Raw genomic sequence first — 17,663 nt, forward strand, 5'->3', positions numbered from 1 at the left:
AAAGTATAAGAACCACTCTGGAGATACTTGTTGAGAAGTTAACTCATCTGAAGTTATACTGTTCATTAAACTCTTTTTGAATGTATACACTGTTACCTGAGAATAAAATATGACTTTTTACATACAGTAAAAATATTTTCTGGTTTAACTTTTTGTTCTAAAAATGAAACTGACTCTATTGAGTCTTGTATATAGACTTAGCATCTACTGAGACAAACTTATTTTACTCATACACACACACACACACACACCCCAATTTCTTAACAGTGTTGATTTATGTAAATAGTAAATATTTTAAATTTCAGAAGCATTCAAATCAGAATTCTGGTAGTAATTGATTTTAATAATATTTCAAATCCTGGGCTTTTGTTTTTTTAACTTCTTGTAGTAATAGTAATATACACTTGGCTTTTCCCAATTTTAAAACAAGGAGAATGGTGCTTAAGTGTTTGGGCTGTCAGGATAAACAGTTAAAACGAATAACCCATGGTAAACACTCAATAAAAGTTAACTTTCTTATATCCTTTATAAAATATTTTGGTATGTTTTTGTGGGACTTTATGATAACTTTGGCAGCATTATCAGGAGTTGAAGTAACATGTGTGAAACTTGTCTTGTTTTGTTGTTAATTTTTAGAAGAAACCAAAGACACAGAGGCTCCCACAGCACCTCAGAATAGCCAGTTAACGTGGAAGCAAGGCAGACAACTGTTAAGACAGTGAGTAATGGTTCATTTTCAGCTTTAAGGATTTAGGTATGAAAGTGTTTACTCAGTTACTTGGCAAGTGAAAATTATTTAATGATAGTGGAACAATGTGTATAGCTCTCATATTGTTTCTTTTTTGTTTTGTTAGATTTTGAATCTTTTTAAAGTTTGCATCTTTAAAATTTCTCAGAATGATCTTATTTTCTTATTTGTGGAATAGAATGTCAGAAACAATAGGGGATTCTTACTTACATACACACTCATTCCTGTCACTGCAAAATTCACATATTTGGTTTTAAGTGAGATTGTGACTGGTTTAGAGAAGGAATTTAACTGGTTGTCAGAAACTTCAGTACTGGCTTGCTTACTACATTTACTTGAATTTTTGAGGAACATTATTGATGTTTTAATTCTTTGCTCTATTAGAAGTACTTCTGTGGCAAATCTTTTTACTGTCAATTAGAATAAATAAAACAAAGATTTATATGTTCTTCTCCCTTGTGTTTTGAAAACTTTGGTACTTGAATGCACCTGAAATCTTAGGTAACTTGTAGTTATTCACCCTTCTCAAACCTAGATATCTTTACCTTTGCTCAGTAACCCAGTGAAGTGTGGTCAGACCCTTGGTCTTATTATACCTGACAGTTTGTATTCCACTTCTCTTAATCTGGTTGCCTTGTTATTTGCCCTCTGATCTGATCTTGACTGCTTCATTTTCCATATCTCCTCTACTAGTGGTTGGTTTGATTTTGTTTTTTTCTTGTGGTAGGGCTTTTTGTTTCTTTTTGTTACTTCGTTAGCTCCTGCTTAGACCCCATGACCCTTTACCCTTTTGCCAGTAGCTTTAGCTTTCTTGCTGCCCACTCGTTACCCCTCCTCGTCCCACCAGTCATTTTACTATACCTACCTGGAGGATCTCAGCCCTAGTTCAGTCATACTATCTGTTGCTTCTGTTTCTAATTAATTCTTGGAGAAAAGTCATAGAATTGTGTGAATGCCATTACACATGCATGGTTTCCTGTCCAAACATTTCATAGAGCCTTTTTCCATATCCCTTGTCATCTCTTGCTCCTGTTGCCCTCAGTTTGCCCTCCTAAACTTGGACTGCATCTCAGCCCATTCTTCCTTACTCATTAGAGCACCTTAGGTTCTACTTCACTGAAAATACGAAGGCTGTCAGGTGAGAACTCTTCACTTCTTGCTTTTCTTTTTGTAAATGTATTTAAACCTCGTGTTTATAATCTCAGTTTCTAATGTTCTATTCAGAAAAATTTTTATCAATCTGAACTCTTGGTGACTAAAATCCAAGTTTTAATAAAAACAGATTATTACTTGGAAGGATGCTAGGGTAGGTAGCTGAGTTAAGGGAAGTGCTGATTGATTAAGAGTCGGGACCACAAGAGCTGGAGCATCACTTGAGGATTTCTCAAGGAGTGGAGCATCCAGGATATGATCTGAAATTCTTTGGTGTTCTACTCCTCTGTGTATCAGTTTTATTCTTTTCTCCTGAAAACCACTTCTCTCCAAATAACAGAGGATCCCTTGTTTTTTCAGACTACTTTCTGAGGATTAAATTTGTCTTCACTTGATTGAATAACTACCCAGTCAGTTGTTTTTACCTGGTTTGTTTAAGATTTTGATGGCCTACTAAGACCACATGGTTAGAATGTGGAGTTTTGTTTTTTTTTTCCCCAAAAGAGGATCACATTTTTTAGAAGAGTTTGATGGCTCTAGGGAAAACAGGTACACAGAATTTCTCTCATAAATGCCTAATCCCATTGTCTGGCTTTATAGTCTGTCTCTTTTTACCTTTCTCTAAAAATAGTTTATGTGAATAGTCTTCCTTATTCATTTCTCAGCTAGTTTTACATTTTCATATTTCCCTGAAGCTTCTATCACAAAATGAGACCCTTTTGTTCATTTGATCCTTTGGAAATACTTGACATAAACTCATTTCTTTTTGAAACTCAGTTTTTCTTGTTTTCATGAAGTCAGTCTTTGCTGGCTTTTTTTAACCCTAATTTCTCATATTCTTTCCTTTAATTTTCCTTTGTGTTTTTCTTTTCCAGCACTTTAGTTGTTTTTGTCCCCAAGCTTTCTGTTTTTATTTATGCTTTTTCTCTGGGTAACTTCATTTAAATTCATGGCTTCAAAGATCACCAAACACTAATGACTCCCAAATCTGTACACCCAGTCCATTCTTTTCTGAGCTTTTGACCTTTCTTATCACTGTACCTAATAAATGTTATCACTTTGATAGATACTACATGATTATTTGATGGGTACCCTGTAAAACCAGATTCTGGCCCTTTATTATTCATTTTATTGAGTAGAATCAGTCACCTCAGCTAGAAACCTGAAAAATTTCCAAAATTCTCATCTTAATTTACTGCTATATTTACTTTTGTAGCAAGTTACTTGGGTTTTCTCTTATTTTTCTCACATTTTTTTCTCTTCTCCAGTTTTAACTTCTTGCTGTGTTAATGTCCTAACCAGTCAGTCTCCCTGTCTTTAGCTTTCACTTAGAAATCTTTTGTTATTTTGTCAGTAATATATAAGGCTTCTTTTTAGCATCTTCCCTTAGCCTGTCAAATATCAGTACTTTGGTAAGAAATTTTAAAATTTGTCACACAAGCTCATTCATTACCCATTATCTGTATTTTAGGTCTCATAGTAGGTCCTTGTTGGGTAATCTGGTTTAGCCAGGAAGGAAAGTTTGAAAACCACAGGTCTATAGGACTGCAGTGAGATCTTAGAAGGAGAACTGAGCTACCCATTAACCTCTCGCTAAGAGTCAGGCTTTCAAGGTGGCCTGTCATTGTTCACAGGTTTAGTTCTATTCATCTTTTACAACTTTCTGGATTTTTTTTTTTCTTTTTTGAGTAATATATATGATGGCTCCTAAAAGCTCTAGGGCTTTTTAGGCTTCAGGATGATTGGCTCTTAATTAGTATTAGCTATCTATATGCTTTCTCAATTAAATTTTGGTTTGTAATCAGCCCTTTAAAAAAAAAACAAAACTGGAACTAGTCTATAGAGAAGAAAGGTATTAAGGAAAGGAAGAGTATATTTTGGAGTGTTACAGATTTTTTAAAATCGTTTGATGTGATTTTCCTTTAACAAGTTCACAGGTATTAACAAATTATGGGATTTAATATTTTTAATTTTCTCTTATAGATACCTTCAGGAAGTAGGTTATACAGATACAATATTAGATGTACGGTCTCAGCGGGTAAGATCATTACTTGGACTGTCCAATTCAGAACCAAATGGATCAGTAGAGACAAAGAATTTAGAACAGATCCTGAATGGAGGTGAATCTCCTAAGCAAAAAGGACAAGAAATCAAAAGGTACGAACTATACTTATTTGTTGTTGCTCAGTCGCTGAGTTGTGTCCAACTTTTGCAACTCCTTGGATTGCACTACGCCAGGCTTCCCTGTCCTTCACTGTCTCCTGGAGCTTGCTCAGACTCATGTTCATTGTGTCACTGATGCCATCCAACATTCTCATCCTCTGTTGCCCCCTTCTCCTCCTGCCCTCAATCTTTCCCAGCATCAGAATGTTTTCCATTGAGTCGACTCTTGGCATCAGGTGGCCCAAGTATTGGAGCTTTAGCATCAGTTCTTCCATTGAATAGTCAGGGTTGATTTCCTTTAGGAAAGACTGTTTTGATCTCCTTGCTCTCCAAGGGACTCTCAAGAGTCTTCTCTAGGACCACAATTCGAAAGCATCAGTTCTTGAGTGCATAGGTTAACATTTGTATAACAGGTATTATGAATCTCTTTAGCTTTTTGTTGCTACTGTTAACAATTTTTAAAGCATGCAGAGGCTCATCTTTGGTGGGCTAGTAGCTAAATCTCCACGATCCCAATGCAGGGAGCCTTGGGATTGATCCCTAGTCAGGGAACTAGATCCCACATGCCACAACAAAGAGTTTGCATGCTGCAACTAAGACCTGGCACAGCCAAATAAATAAATAGATGCCTTTAAAAGAAACATGTGGAAAAAAAAATTCTGTAAAAAAGAAGTATGTAAAGTTCAGGTTTAAAATGTTTTTCCTAAATGGCATAATGGACGATAAACTTTTTATTTAGGCACTTTTTAAATTTATGTATCTTGAAGTTTAGATGCCAAGAGAATGACTGAAGTATCTCTGAAATAGGTGCAAAATTAAAACTTGAGAGGGTAGCCTCCAACTAATCAAAGTAAATGGGGGGAAAAAAAGCTTGAGAGGGATATCATGTAGTTTAGAGTTATTTGAACACCTTGATTTTTAGATTTTTGTTAGAGTGTTTTGAATAAATTTTAATACTATGTGTAATGATTGTTCAGTCACTGTTGGGAAAGAAACAAGGCTTTGCATTGTGTTTGGACTCAGAAAGCTGCCAGATATAGTTTAAAATTTTAATGTCTTTATTAAGATACAGTTCACTTGCCATAAATTTCACCTATTAAAGGATATAAGTTTAACAGTTTTTAGAGTATTCACAAAGTTATTCAACCATCACCATAATCTAAGTTTTGAAAATTTTCATTGCTTGGTACAGAAACCTTGTACTCATTAGCTGCCACTTCTTTCCTATGTACCCCTCACTCACCAGTCCTAGGCAACCGTTAACCTACTTTATCTCTGTAGATTTGCCTATTCTAGATATTTTATGTAAATGGTTATTTTGTGAGTAGCCACTTTGCATTAGCATAGTGTTTTTAAAATCCATGTTATAGCATGTGTCAGTAATTCATTTCTTTCATTGCTAAGTAATACTCTTTTCTGTGGATAATATCACATTTTGTCTATCTATTCTTTGTCCAACTCATGGGCTTATCCGTTGATTCCACATTTTGGAATAATGAATAATGCTGCTTTGAACATCAGTCTGGAAATGTGGACATATGTTTTCAGGCTTCTTGGGTTTATACCTAGGAGTTGAATTGCTAAATCATACAATAACTATGTGTTTACCTTTTTGATGAATTTCCAAATTCTTTTCCAAAGTGGCTGAACTATTGTACACTACCACCAGAAATGTATAAGAATTCTGGTTTCTCTGCATTCTCATCAACATGTCTACCAAATATACTTTTGATTATAGTACAGATTTGATAAATGCAAGTAGTCAAGCAAGTGGAACTTTTTTCTCTTTCTACCATTAGGTATTACCTTGAATTTCATAGGTTGGAAGGACAAAGAAAAGGAGAATGGAAAAAATAAAACGAGTTCATGTAGAGCTTAAGAAAATAATATGTACAGTTTATAAACTAGCATTACTTCATACCTTAGATATATATCGTGCCATTGTAACTTTCAGGTTAACATAAACCTTTAGTTTTGGGATTTTATTTCTGAGAAGTAAGATTTCTAATAAAAACAATTTGACATCTAATAGAGTCCTTATTTTCTTTACTCTGGATTTCAGGAATCAGAGTTTTCATAGCATATGAGAAAAAGCAAGGATATTACTATGTGTTTTAAAAACTAAATTTGTCAGTTAACCAGGCTAAGTAGTTAATAGGATTTATAAATACTTGAGGGGAATGCAGTTTACCGGATCACACCTGAATCAGAATTAAAGATCCATAGCAGACTATGTCTTCTCCTTGTAAAGCTTCTCACCTTTACAAGATTAATTGTTTCTTGTTTTCTGTTGTGGTAAAAAGCACATAACATGAGATCTACCTTAAGAATTTTTAAGTGCACAGTGCAGTGTTGTTAACTATGTAAGCACAGTATTGTAGAGCACTTCTCTAGAAGCTTTTCATCTTGTATGACTAAAACTCCATACTCACTGAGTAGCGACTCCCTATTTCCTCCTCCCACTTACTACCTGGGAGCCACCGTTTGACTTTTTCTGTGAGTGACTACTTTAAGTATGTAAGTGGAAACACACAGTATCTATCTTTCTGTGCCTGGCTTATTTCACTTAGCGTGATGTCCTAAAGGTTCACTCATGTTGTAGCATATAACAAGATTTTCTTGTTGTTTTTTTATTTTCTTGTTCTGATGTCAGTAAGGATTTTATTTATTTATTTATTTTTAAAAATCATTTTTTTATTTGCAAAATTTTCTGTAATTGATGGATAATTGTTTTGCAATCTTGGTTTCATTTCTGCCAAGGATTTTGTTTTTTATGTCTAATAATTTGTTGGCTTTATTTACCACATTTTTCTTATCCATTTATCTGTCTACAGACTTTTAGGTAATAATTGTTTTTAATCAAGGCCAATTTCCTTCTTAGTGAGTATACTTGTATTAGGTTGGTCCAGAAATAATTGTAATTTTGTACTGTGAATTTTAAATTACTGTAACTAGGCTCAAACACATCTTTATTAATCAAAATAGGAACCATTATACTCAACACATTTTTGTCAATGAGAAATAAGGTTGTTTACTCCTATAGCTTAAAAATCTGTGTTTTGGGATTCAACAAACTATTGAAAGGCAATTTTCTACATGTTGGAAGGGTTTTCCCTGCAAAAAGTTGTCAAGATGCTTGAAGAAGTGGTAGTCAAGAGGTCAAGTGAATGTGGCAAATGGGGCAAAACTTCCGTAGCCCAATTTGTTCAACATTTGAAACATTGATTGTGCAGTGTGCAGTAAGATGTTGTGGAGAAGAATTGGGTGCTTTCTGTTGACCACTGTCAGCTGCAGACATTGAAGTTTACTGTGTATCGCATCAATTGCTGATTAGACTCCTCAGATGTAATGATCTCACCAGGATTTGGAAAGCTGTAGTGGATCAGACCTGTAGCAGTCCGCCAGACAGTGACCATGCCCTTTCTGTGCGTGTTTGGCTTTGGTCAAGAGCGTCTTCTCAGTCCACCCGCTTGAGCTGGTTGAGCCTGTTGTCGTAGAAAATCCACTTTTGTCACATGTCACAATCTGATTAGGAAATGGTTCATTTTTGAGTAGAATAAGAGAAGACAACACTTCAAAAGGACGGTTTTTTTTTATTTCTTTCAGCTCATGAGGCACCCATTTGATCAAGCTTTTTTTACCTTTCTAGTTTGCTTCAAGTGCTGAAGGACCATAGAATGGTTGACGTTGATTTCTTTAGCAGATTCTTGTGTAGTTCAAGAGGATCAGCTTTGATGCTCTCAGCTGGTCATTGTCAACTTCTGATGGCTGGCCACTACTCCTCTCATCTTCAAGGCTCTTGTCTCCTTGCAAAACTTCTTGAACCACTGCTGCACTGTACATTTGTTATCAGTTCCTGGGCCAATGCATTGTTGTTGTTGTGAGTTGTCTTCTGCTGCTTTATGGCCTGTTTGAATAAGAAAATTGCTCAAATTTGCTTTTTTGTTTTAACATTATTCCCATAGTCTAAAATAAATAAAAAGCAGCATTTTATAAGTCATTAGCAAAAATGCACGTTAAAATGATGTAAAACGTAACCACATTCATTTAAGGATGTATTCCAGTATCAGATGGCAAGTTTCAGTAGTGCAAAAACTGCAATTATGTTTGTACCAGCATAATATATGTCAAGTCTGTATTAATGTAGGTGTGTATAGTTCAGCTAGAATCAGGGCCTTTGAAAATTATAAGAAATATGATCTAATATATTGATAGAGATACCAACAAATAGATATCTATCATATTCTTACTTTATATAACAGTAAAAATTTGAACCAGTCTTCATGTTCAACAGTAGAAAAATGGTAAATTGTAGGCTATATTGTTAGAAATAGTATGGTCTGATTTACCTTTCAGCCTCTATTAGTTGTTCTTTCTTTTTACTCTGACAGAATTTTGCCATACTTGTGGGATTCCTTCATTTCTAGAAAATGCACTGACTCCTTTTTACCCTTTTACTTACCAGCCTTACTCTTGACTTCACTCTATGTTCCCTTCATCTGGATTTATAATTTTAAAAATTGTGTTGATCATCTTTTTAGAAAGAAAAAGGATAGTAAACAGATAGTTGGCAAAGAAAAAGATATAAAATTCCAGATGTAGATGTCCACTTAAGCATGGTGAATTAAAGAGACGTTTTGCTTTTGTGCCTTATGGATCCCCTAAGATGTTCGTTAAAGACTTTTTAAAGATACATTAACACATAACAGCAATAAATTGAGTACATAGGAAGAATGAGAGGATATACTGTTCATCAGATAGGGAGAACTTAATAATTTTGTAATCTGGAAAGAAAAAAAAAGAAGCAAGCCAATTCACGTCCCAGAATGCAAGTAAAATTATAAAAGCTAAGGAATTAGCAGTATTAGGTACATCTGGAGTCAGATTTAGAGGGAGTTATTAATAGACAATTAGTTTCAAGTTTAGGTAAGAGGCAAGTTTCAAATCTATGAAAGAATTTCAAACTCCCTCTTCATATATATATTTAAACTAATTTGTATTTTAATTGAAGGATAATTGCTTTCCAGAATTTTGTTTTCTGTCAAACCTCAGCATGCATCACCATAGGTACACATATACTCCCTCCTTCTTGAACCCCATTCCCATCTCCCACCCCATCCCATCCCTTTAGGTTGATACAGAGCCCCTATTTGAGTTTCCTGAGATATACAGCAGATTCCCATCAAACTCCCTCTTTTGTCCTGTGTAGCCATTTGAAAACCCCTCCCCTATCCCAAAGAATGTTGGTATGTTTTCGGTGAATTCTGATTTCTGACAAATTCCAGTGATTTCTGATTTCTTAAGGAGTCAGGCACCTGTAGGGTGAGCTATGACGTTGAAGACAGGAGGTTGATCTGAAAATTTCTAGCTGAGCAGTGAGATCTCTTGTTTTCTTCTACTTGGCTTCTGGTATGTTGGCAGCTGATCTTAAATCCCTTCCAGGCAGAAATATGATCTATTAATGGTAGAGAAGACTTTCTGATACTGACAGTTGAGATCTGCCAATGCAATGTTTTGGTTTCTGCCCTTTTACACAGACATGAAGCTAGCTACTTGACAAGCCTCACCCATGTACACAGTATATCCAGTTAGCTTTTCTTTGCTTCACTGTTAAATGCTAACAGTTAAGGAGAGACTTTGATGTGAAAATTGGAGAACGAAGGAACCAAATCAAAAAAGGAGCTCAGAGAAGACTTTCAAAAGTTTACTCTTCTGTAAGCACTGGGAAAAATAATACATCCATAAAACAATAAGATGTTTTATAAGCTATTTTATAAGGTTTGATGAGAAGTCAAAAAAGAGCTAATAGAAATCTTAAAGTGTGATTTAAATAATTTTTATGTAGATCTTGGATGATAAGGTTAAAAGACTCTCCCAGAAAAGAGCAAAGGGGAAAAAAAGACAGTAGGAGTGAAAAGATAGGAAAATATAAAGATGGGTCCCAAAGGGCTAACATCTGAATAAGAGTGTCAGAAAGAGAGAACGGGTAAAATGGTATTGAAAAGATTATTAAAGTAGTAATTTTTAAAAGTTTATGTAATATATTTACAGAATGTATTTCCAAGCATGTTTGTTTCCACATCGAAAGGGTTTTCACTGGTTACACTATAAAATTAATTTTAAAAAATCCGTACAAAAGTCATCTTCATGAATGCTAAAAAGAAACATGTCAAGAGTAACTGCACATTAGCTTGCAAGTGGGGCAAAGTCTCAGACCCTTCACACTCCCTGGTTGCTTTAATTTCCATTTTCCTAAAGACTAATGATGTTGAGCATCTGTGTATACTATACACATGTCTTTTTTTACCGAAATTTTTTGAATAATATCCCCATGCTCATGGTTTCTTTGATACTATTAAGATTTAAGTGTTCTGTATATAGTCCTTCATTAAATGTGTGATTTGGAAGTACATTTTCCCAATCTGTAAACTTTTCTTTAAATTATCTTAGTGTCTTTCAAAGAGCAAGGGTTTTTAATTTTGGAACAATTCATCAGTTATTTCTTTTATTGATTGTGCTCTCTTTGACTTTTTAAAGTCTTGTGCATGTATTGCTATGATCAAATACAATTTAAAAAACCTAAAACATGAGTTCTCATTTTAGAGACAGGAATTCATCCAAGAAATGACAGTACTTAATTTATCAAAGTTCAGAAAAAAACTGTCATGTCTTAAATTTATGATTCTTAAATTTTTCTGTCATTGATGTGCTGATTTTGTCAATTATTTTCTTTGCCTTTCATTTAATCCCCCAATATTGAGACATATTACTGATGTTGATCTGAAAAGTATGTGTTTTGTTACTATGGTAGTTTTTTGTTTGTTCTTACTGACTTGCATTTGGGAAAAAAAGTATCTTTCTATATTCAGTTTTTATACAGGTCCTTGAACCATATACTGGATTAGGCACAGTATAGTAGACCTATTAAGGCCCTATATCAAAGTGCTATTAAAAACTAGTCTGAATTGTATTATATCCTTAATTTAGACTAATAGAACCAGTCAGGGAGAGGGGGGAAAGCCTAACTTTTAGACTATTATTCTTTTTGTTACCATGTACTATTCATATTAGTCAGGATATTTGAGATCATCTAGTTTAATTCCCACAGGTAAAGAAATTGAAGCCATAGTGTTTAAATGACATGGCCAAATCCAGGCAGCGTCAGTGGAAGAATTGAGACTTTCATTGTGAGAGACTATGTTCAGCTGAAGCTTTCAGTGTTCTGTTGTAGCCTCTGTTTTTAGATATTTAAATAACTATTTGAAAACTGTTTTTTGTACATAGATGAGGAATTCAGATTATAGTTTTAAGTTTTCTTAATAAATAGATTAAAATAGATTATGACTGTTAACCTATTGTAAGAGTGGTTCTGAAACACTTGAAAGTATTTCTTTAGTATATTAATAATCCTATTTTGTAGTTAAGAAAAATCTGTGAAAAGGATTGGAATGTTCTATATCTGATATACCATTACTTTAAATCTGAGTAGCCTCATAAATTAAACTTCAGTTTTAGTCCTTAAACATTTGGGCCACATTGTAAAAGGTTGTAGAGCTAAAAGAAATGCTGAGTTCAAATTCAAGTTTCTTAATTACAGTAACTTTTATTTTGAGAAATAATACTACATTTGAGTGCTTAGTAACTATAGGGTTTTTACTTTGATGCTGTAATTACTTAAAGTATTATTGTTATAGAAACTTAACATCTTTTAACTGTAGAACATAAATAATCTTTCATTTTTGGGTAGAATATTTAGATAATACATTATAAGTAAGTTTTAATTTGAATCTGTCTACTACCTTCAAGTACTGTTTAAAAATAGGAGACGGAAAGAAATATTTATCACTGGAATATTTTGATTCATCTTTTTCCTCTCTTACAGGACTTCTGGTGATGTTCTTGAGACATTCAATTTCTTAGAAAATGCTGATGACAGTGACGAAGAAGAGGAAAATGACATGATTGAAGGCATCCCAGAAGGAAAAGACAAACATAGGATAAATAAACACAAAGTAAGAATTCTCTTTTCTTATTAACTACAATGTATTTAGTCATGTGTATGGAATAGAAAATTTCAAGATGTCTTAAATTACATTGGAAGTTATGGATGATTTTTTTATTATGTCATTTGAAAGTTTTTTATATAGTTCTTATTGAATTACCCTACATACAAGTAGAAATTATTATCTATTGTATTATTAACTAATTGGCAAAAAAGGGTCTGTTTTTATGGGACTAGTTCAGTGTTTTGGAACTATTTTGAAGGGAAAAAAAAAGGATCACAATTAAGAATCACTGCTGTAGAGTATCTCTTGAGGTACAGTAAACAAGTGATAAGTTGTAACTGATGTGGGTTGATACTCCTACCCTGGGTGAGGGAATAAACTAAAAATTGTGAATGTTTGTGTCAACACTCTTCACTCTTTGTTAAGGATTAATGAAAGTCTTCTTTTGCTTATAACCTGGGAAACACATTGATGTATTTTAGTGTTGATACAGATTGGTTATAAGAACAAAAATAGATTAGATGATCCATGTGTGAATTATCATAGTAGTATACATTATTTCAACTGTGGTTTTGAATTCCATTGTAGTTCTTTGGGATTTTATAGTAATGTGGGGAAAATTCCAGTGTTCCTCAAAAGCTTCCAGTCTGTAAAAGCAGTTTTCAGCCTTTCTGCCACATACTCATGTGAAACATGGATGAATAGAGATTTTTATTTATTTATTTTTTTTTGTGGTGGTTCTGAGAAGCGTTACTATAAATACCACAGCTATTGACTTGCATTAATGTCCTTATTAACTATGCCATATCCTTATGAGTTATGGCCTACAAGTGCAGTTCTCAGTGAATGAGGTCAATTCAACACAACATACTGGAATGTAAGTGACTGCACAGGTCTTTAATAGAGTTACCTGTAAATCTTTTGTAATTAGAGATGTTCTTTGTGAGGATCATCATACTTGAAGATCAAGATTTTAACCATTCTTACTGCCGCATTACTTGCATCACACTTTGGAGCACTGTTGACAACCATTTATCTAGGATATAATTTGAGATTGTTTAACTTTCTGGAAAATCTTAAGATTTTTTTTTCTAAATAACCTAAAAATGGGAGTGCGAAAGTAAAGATAATTGTGTGAAAACATAAAGGATACCTTTACAGTTTAGCATAAAGGTAATTCTTGGCTTTTCTTCCCTTTACAGATAGGTAATGAAGGTTTAGCTGCTGACCTAACTGATGACCCTGATACTGAGGAAGCACTGAAAGAATTTGATTTTTTAGTAACTGCAGAAGATGGTGAAGGAGCTGGAGAAGCACGAAGTTCAGGGGATGGCACAGAATGGGGTAAGGTGATAAAGAAATATGGGGGTGGGAAAACATCTAGGCCTTAAAGATGTATTTTATTAAATATTGTATGTGGAATGTGTGTATCTGAATGTATGCTGGCAGTTAAACTGAGAGCAAGGAGAAAAGTGGTATTCAGTAGTTTCAGAATATTTGCATCAGTTTATTTAGATTTGGTGGCTAAACTGTTTAATACATGGCTTTTGGTGGATTTTGACTTTCGAAATTTGTCTTGATTTAAAATGGAAACATTCAGTTAATTTAGAAATCCAGTTCCTTTCTTCTCAGCAGATTTTTTTTTTAAAGAATGTACACAGTTTTAAACATTCCCATGATTTAATTTGGTAATGGATTTGGGTTTCAAGAAGGTGTCCCTTTTCTGTATGCCTGTATGGTATGCCTGATCAGATAATGCCATACAGGCATACCAAAAAGAGTCATCTTCTTGAAACCCAAATCCGTTGGGTTGCAAATAGTCAGACACGACTGAGCTCGCGTACACACAATAGAGCTATTAATTCTGAATAATAGCTCTATAATGAGCAAGATTTATTGACACTTAAACTTTATTACATATAATATTCACTGTACAGACGTGTTAAGAGCCTAGCCTTTGGAAGTGATCTCCTGCTAATAATCACCTATAACTAAAAGGGTTAAAACAGTTCTATTTATACAGGGTTTAAAAAGCCCATTAGAAAGTAAAATGAAAAGTGTATAAAGTATTTTAAGATAATAGCTGAGGTCCAGTATGATGTTTCAATTAAAAACGTTCATTCTGTACTTACGGCTGATTTCATATTGTATGGCAGAAACCACAGCATGGTTGAACAGTTGTTCTCAATTACAAATAAATTTTAAAAACATGTTAATAATAGACACATCAAAAAAAAAGTTCAGTCAACATTTAATACCAACGTGTACCTGGTAGGGAGAACTCGGCTTGATTGGAAAAGGGTACTAAGTATTTTAATGCATATTTCACATGAATACCAAAATTGCTTAGTTACTAGCAAGAGGGATTATCACTGGATTTTTAAAAACTACTTTAGTGATAAGGAGACACACTTCAGTTTATAAAGATGCCTTATGTATATATTTAAGCTGAATATTGCTAGTAACAGGAGAGATAGAACCTGAGAGATAATGTTTATTGACTGTCCTGATACAAATTGAGTACTTAAAAGGTTTGGATTTTGTTATCAGCATTCTCATCGTTATGATTGTCAAACATGATTTTTCAGATCTTAACTTCTCCTAAGTGGAGGGAGAGAAGGCCAATTAATTGAAAAATTAAAAAAAAAAAAGAATTTCCACAATTGTCTTCTAGACTTTGAATATACATTTTGGTACTTTTTGAAAATTGCTAAGTTATAGAAGTTTACCCTTCTTAAGAATTAGTCTTGCTCAAGAGGACAGTAAAAATATCTAATTTTCTTCTTACTTGCCTGTACAAACTATCGATGTTGGAAATACCTTATTTTTTTCCAATAGTTTCTAAAGTACTATTTATTTTTTTCTAGATTTTAAAATAATTATAGAAATATATTTAAATTATATAAATATTTCATTATCTTATAATTCATTTGGTTTTTTTGGAGGTTTAGAACCCACAGATGGAAGAAAATTAAAAATCATCAATAACACTGCTGTGTAGAGAGAACCATGATTAATAATTATATCTATCTGTCTGTATTTAACAGGATTTTGCTGTGTGCTGATTTGTAACCCACACTTCCACTTAATTATTCTTCTATGACATCATTTTTAATAAGTGCATAATTTTCATTATGTTTGATTGTTTATATGAGCATTACTGATGCTCATTTAGATATCTAAAGGGAGAAAAAAAAATCGAAAGCAGTTTTCAAACATTTGTATAGCTAAATCTTGGCACATTTCCCTTCCTATTGTCTTCACCTAAAATTGCTGGAAGTTTAACTGTCCATCAGAAGAATATATAAAAATTTCAGGAATTTAATTTGTATAAAATGGCATTACTTCTATCATAAAAAGTGTGCAGTTGATTGGTCCTTCTGTCCAAAAATTTTTGACTGTAGAACAGTTTCAAGAGAGGACCTAATTAGTGAATGACAACTCTCGATACTTTTATTTACTTTTGCTTATTAATAATTGAGTGACCTGAATCTTTTTGTGTAATGGAAGTAACCAACAGTCTCTTCCTTCCAGACAAGTCTAAAGTATCTTTAAAGCATTTTAAGTTCTTAAGAAGGAAAGGACTCTGTTAAGAACAAAATGATTCAAGTGGTTTCTTTCCCTAAGAAATGAAAACTGTCACAGGATCTGTGCAGTGTGTTTTATAAAGGATCTATGCAGCGTTTTTGAATTTTTCATTTTTACTCAATATGTGTCATACTCAGTTTTTTTTCCCAAAGCAAAGAGACTGAATATACAAATATCCCTTTATATTTATTTACTTAAAATTTGAGTTTACTTACAAATGGGAAAGTGATTTTCTGATTTAAGTTACTGGGTAAAGAACAGATTTTTTTTTTTTTCTTTCTTAATAGTGTGTCATAGTAAAACATCCCTGTATTCACCCACATCGGATAATCTGTGTTATTTTTATTTTGATACTAGCATAGTACTCAAATATCTCTGATTTTGGATTCCTTTATTCTATGAAACTACTCCTTTTTAGAAAGCTTTTAAATCTTTTTCATCTGTCAGGGTAGTCTTGGTTTAATTTTAATAGTTCTTAATTCTTGGCATAATCAGAAATATTGGTAAGCATTTCTAATTTTGCTAAACATTTTAAAGATGTTTAGTTATTGTCTGCTACACTTTGAAACTGTGGTCTGTAGAATTTATAGGACTATAAATACTGACTGTGTTTAAATGGATAAAGTACTAAATATTTGAATAAAATTAGTTTCAAGTTTATGGTACATTAAGTAGATTTAATTCCTTTGCTTTGGTAGTTAGAATCACCACAGTAGAATTTTAGGCTTTTGTGGTTTTGAGTTGTCAAGGATCAATTTTTTTGTGTCTATCTGTGTTTTCTTACTGAAAAAAAAAAGTTCCCGTAACTTATTCAGCCTCATTTCTTGATATTTTTTCCCCCTAGATTTTTTTAAAACAGCATTAATATGTAGAAGATTATGCTGCCTCTTCCTTTTTGCTCTTAACTATTTCTTATAAGCAATATCAAATCAGCTGTTACTTACCAGGCAAGTTTCAGGATGTTTGTGCACATATGCATTCACCAACCTGTTCTCTGCACTGCCTTAAGTTTACCTTTGTTTTCTAGATTCAAGGTTATCTTGCAAGTAATATTTCTCTTTTTCTTAAGCTTATCCTTATTTATTCCCTCTGCTTTCTCACTTCACTACCCTTTGCTACTCCAGTTAGAACATTCACAGCTTTACTTTTTATACAAATGTCTTTTAGAAAAACTCCTGTTTAATTTCATGTGTAAAGTTTATACCACTGAAGTTTTTTGTTGTCGTTTCTATGAGATTAACAAAATTTGTTCCAAATGTGTCAGTTTGTCCCTTTTAAAAATAAGAATTACTAGCTTTATTAAGATGAGCACAAAGCAATTAATTCTTTAGATCACATTTTTCTTAGCATATTAGATGAATTGACAGAACAGTGCTTGATATAACATTGTTTTCAGGAAATTCATGAGTAGGGTATAGGAAAAGTGAATTTTCTCTTTAAATCAGTATTGCAACAGTATTACAGTTTGCAGATTTGATAATGTGTAAATTTCAGGCTTTGTTAACCTAGTTTCACCTAATTGAAGTTAGCATGTTAAAGTTCTGAGTTTCGCTTTTTGCACACTGACTTCCTAAGATCATAGTACCACAAGGTAGAAACTGAGGGCTGTTATAGTAAGAAAAACTCAAGGTACAGAAAATTGAATTTCTCTGTACCCTTTTTTTTTTCCCCTAAGAGGCTTGCAGAATCTTAATTCTGACCAGGAATCAAACTTTACAGGCCCTGAAAGCGCCAAGTCCTAACCACTGAACCGCCAAGGAATTACCCTGTGCACCATTTAAATCTGAGGATCTTTTATATTTGCTACAAATAACTGTAAGGAAAAAGGATGTTTTTTATGTCCACTGTACATTGAGGCCTATGGAATTTATAAGACTTATAAGCCAGAAATATAATAAGTTATCAAAAATTGTGAAAGTATATTTTCTCTAAAATCTCCCTTTTATATCAGTCTTCTTGATTGACTTAGCTTATGTGTTTTGGTATAATTTTTATTTAGTAATAGG

At 33.3% G+C, this 17,663-nt stretch overlaps 1 protein-coding gene across 4 annotated transcripts in view; it reads left to right on the top strand.

The window, feature by feature from the left end:
* The window catches only part of STRN3 (striatin 3), a 98,242-nt gene that overhangs the window by 49,116 nt on the left and 31,463 nt on the right, over positions 1–17,663 (top strand). For all 4 annotated transcript variants that reach the window (XM_020876796.2, XM_070478055.1, XM_070478054.1 and 1 more), the window contains exons 4-7: positions 637–718; positions 3,884–4,057; positions 11,946–12,075; positions 13,272–13,413. In XM_020876796.2, the coding sequence (XP_020732455.1) occupies positions 637–718; positions 3,884–4,057; positions 11,946–12,075; positions 13,272–13,413 (528 nt within the window). The remainder of the gene's footprint in view (positions 1–636; positions 719–3,883; positions 4,058–11,945; positions 12,076–13,271; positions 13,414–17,663) is intronic.

The sequence above is a fragment of the Odocoileus virginianus genome, chromosome 16 (genome assembly GCF_023699985.2).
Source record: "Odocoileus virginianus isolate 20LAN1187 ecotype Illinois chromosome 16, Ovbor_1.2, whole genome shotgun sequence".
Classification (NCBI taxonomy): domain Eukaryota; kingdom Metazoa; phylum Chordata; class Mammalia; order Artiodactyla; family Cervidae; genus Odocoileus; species Odocoileus virginianus.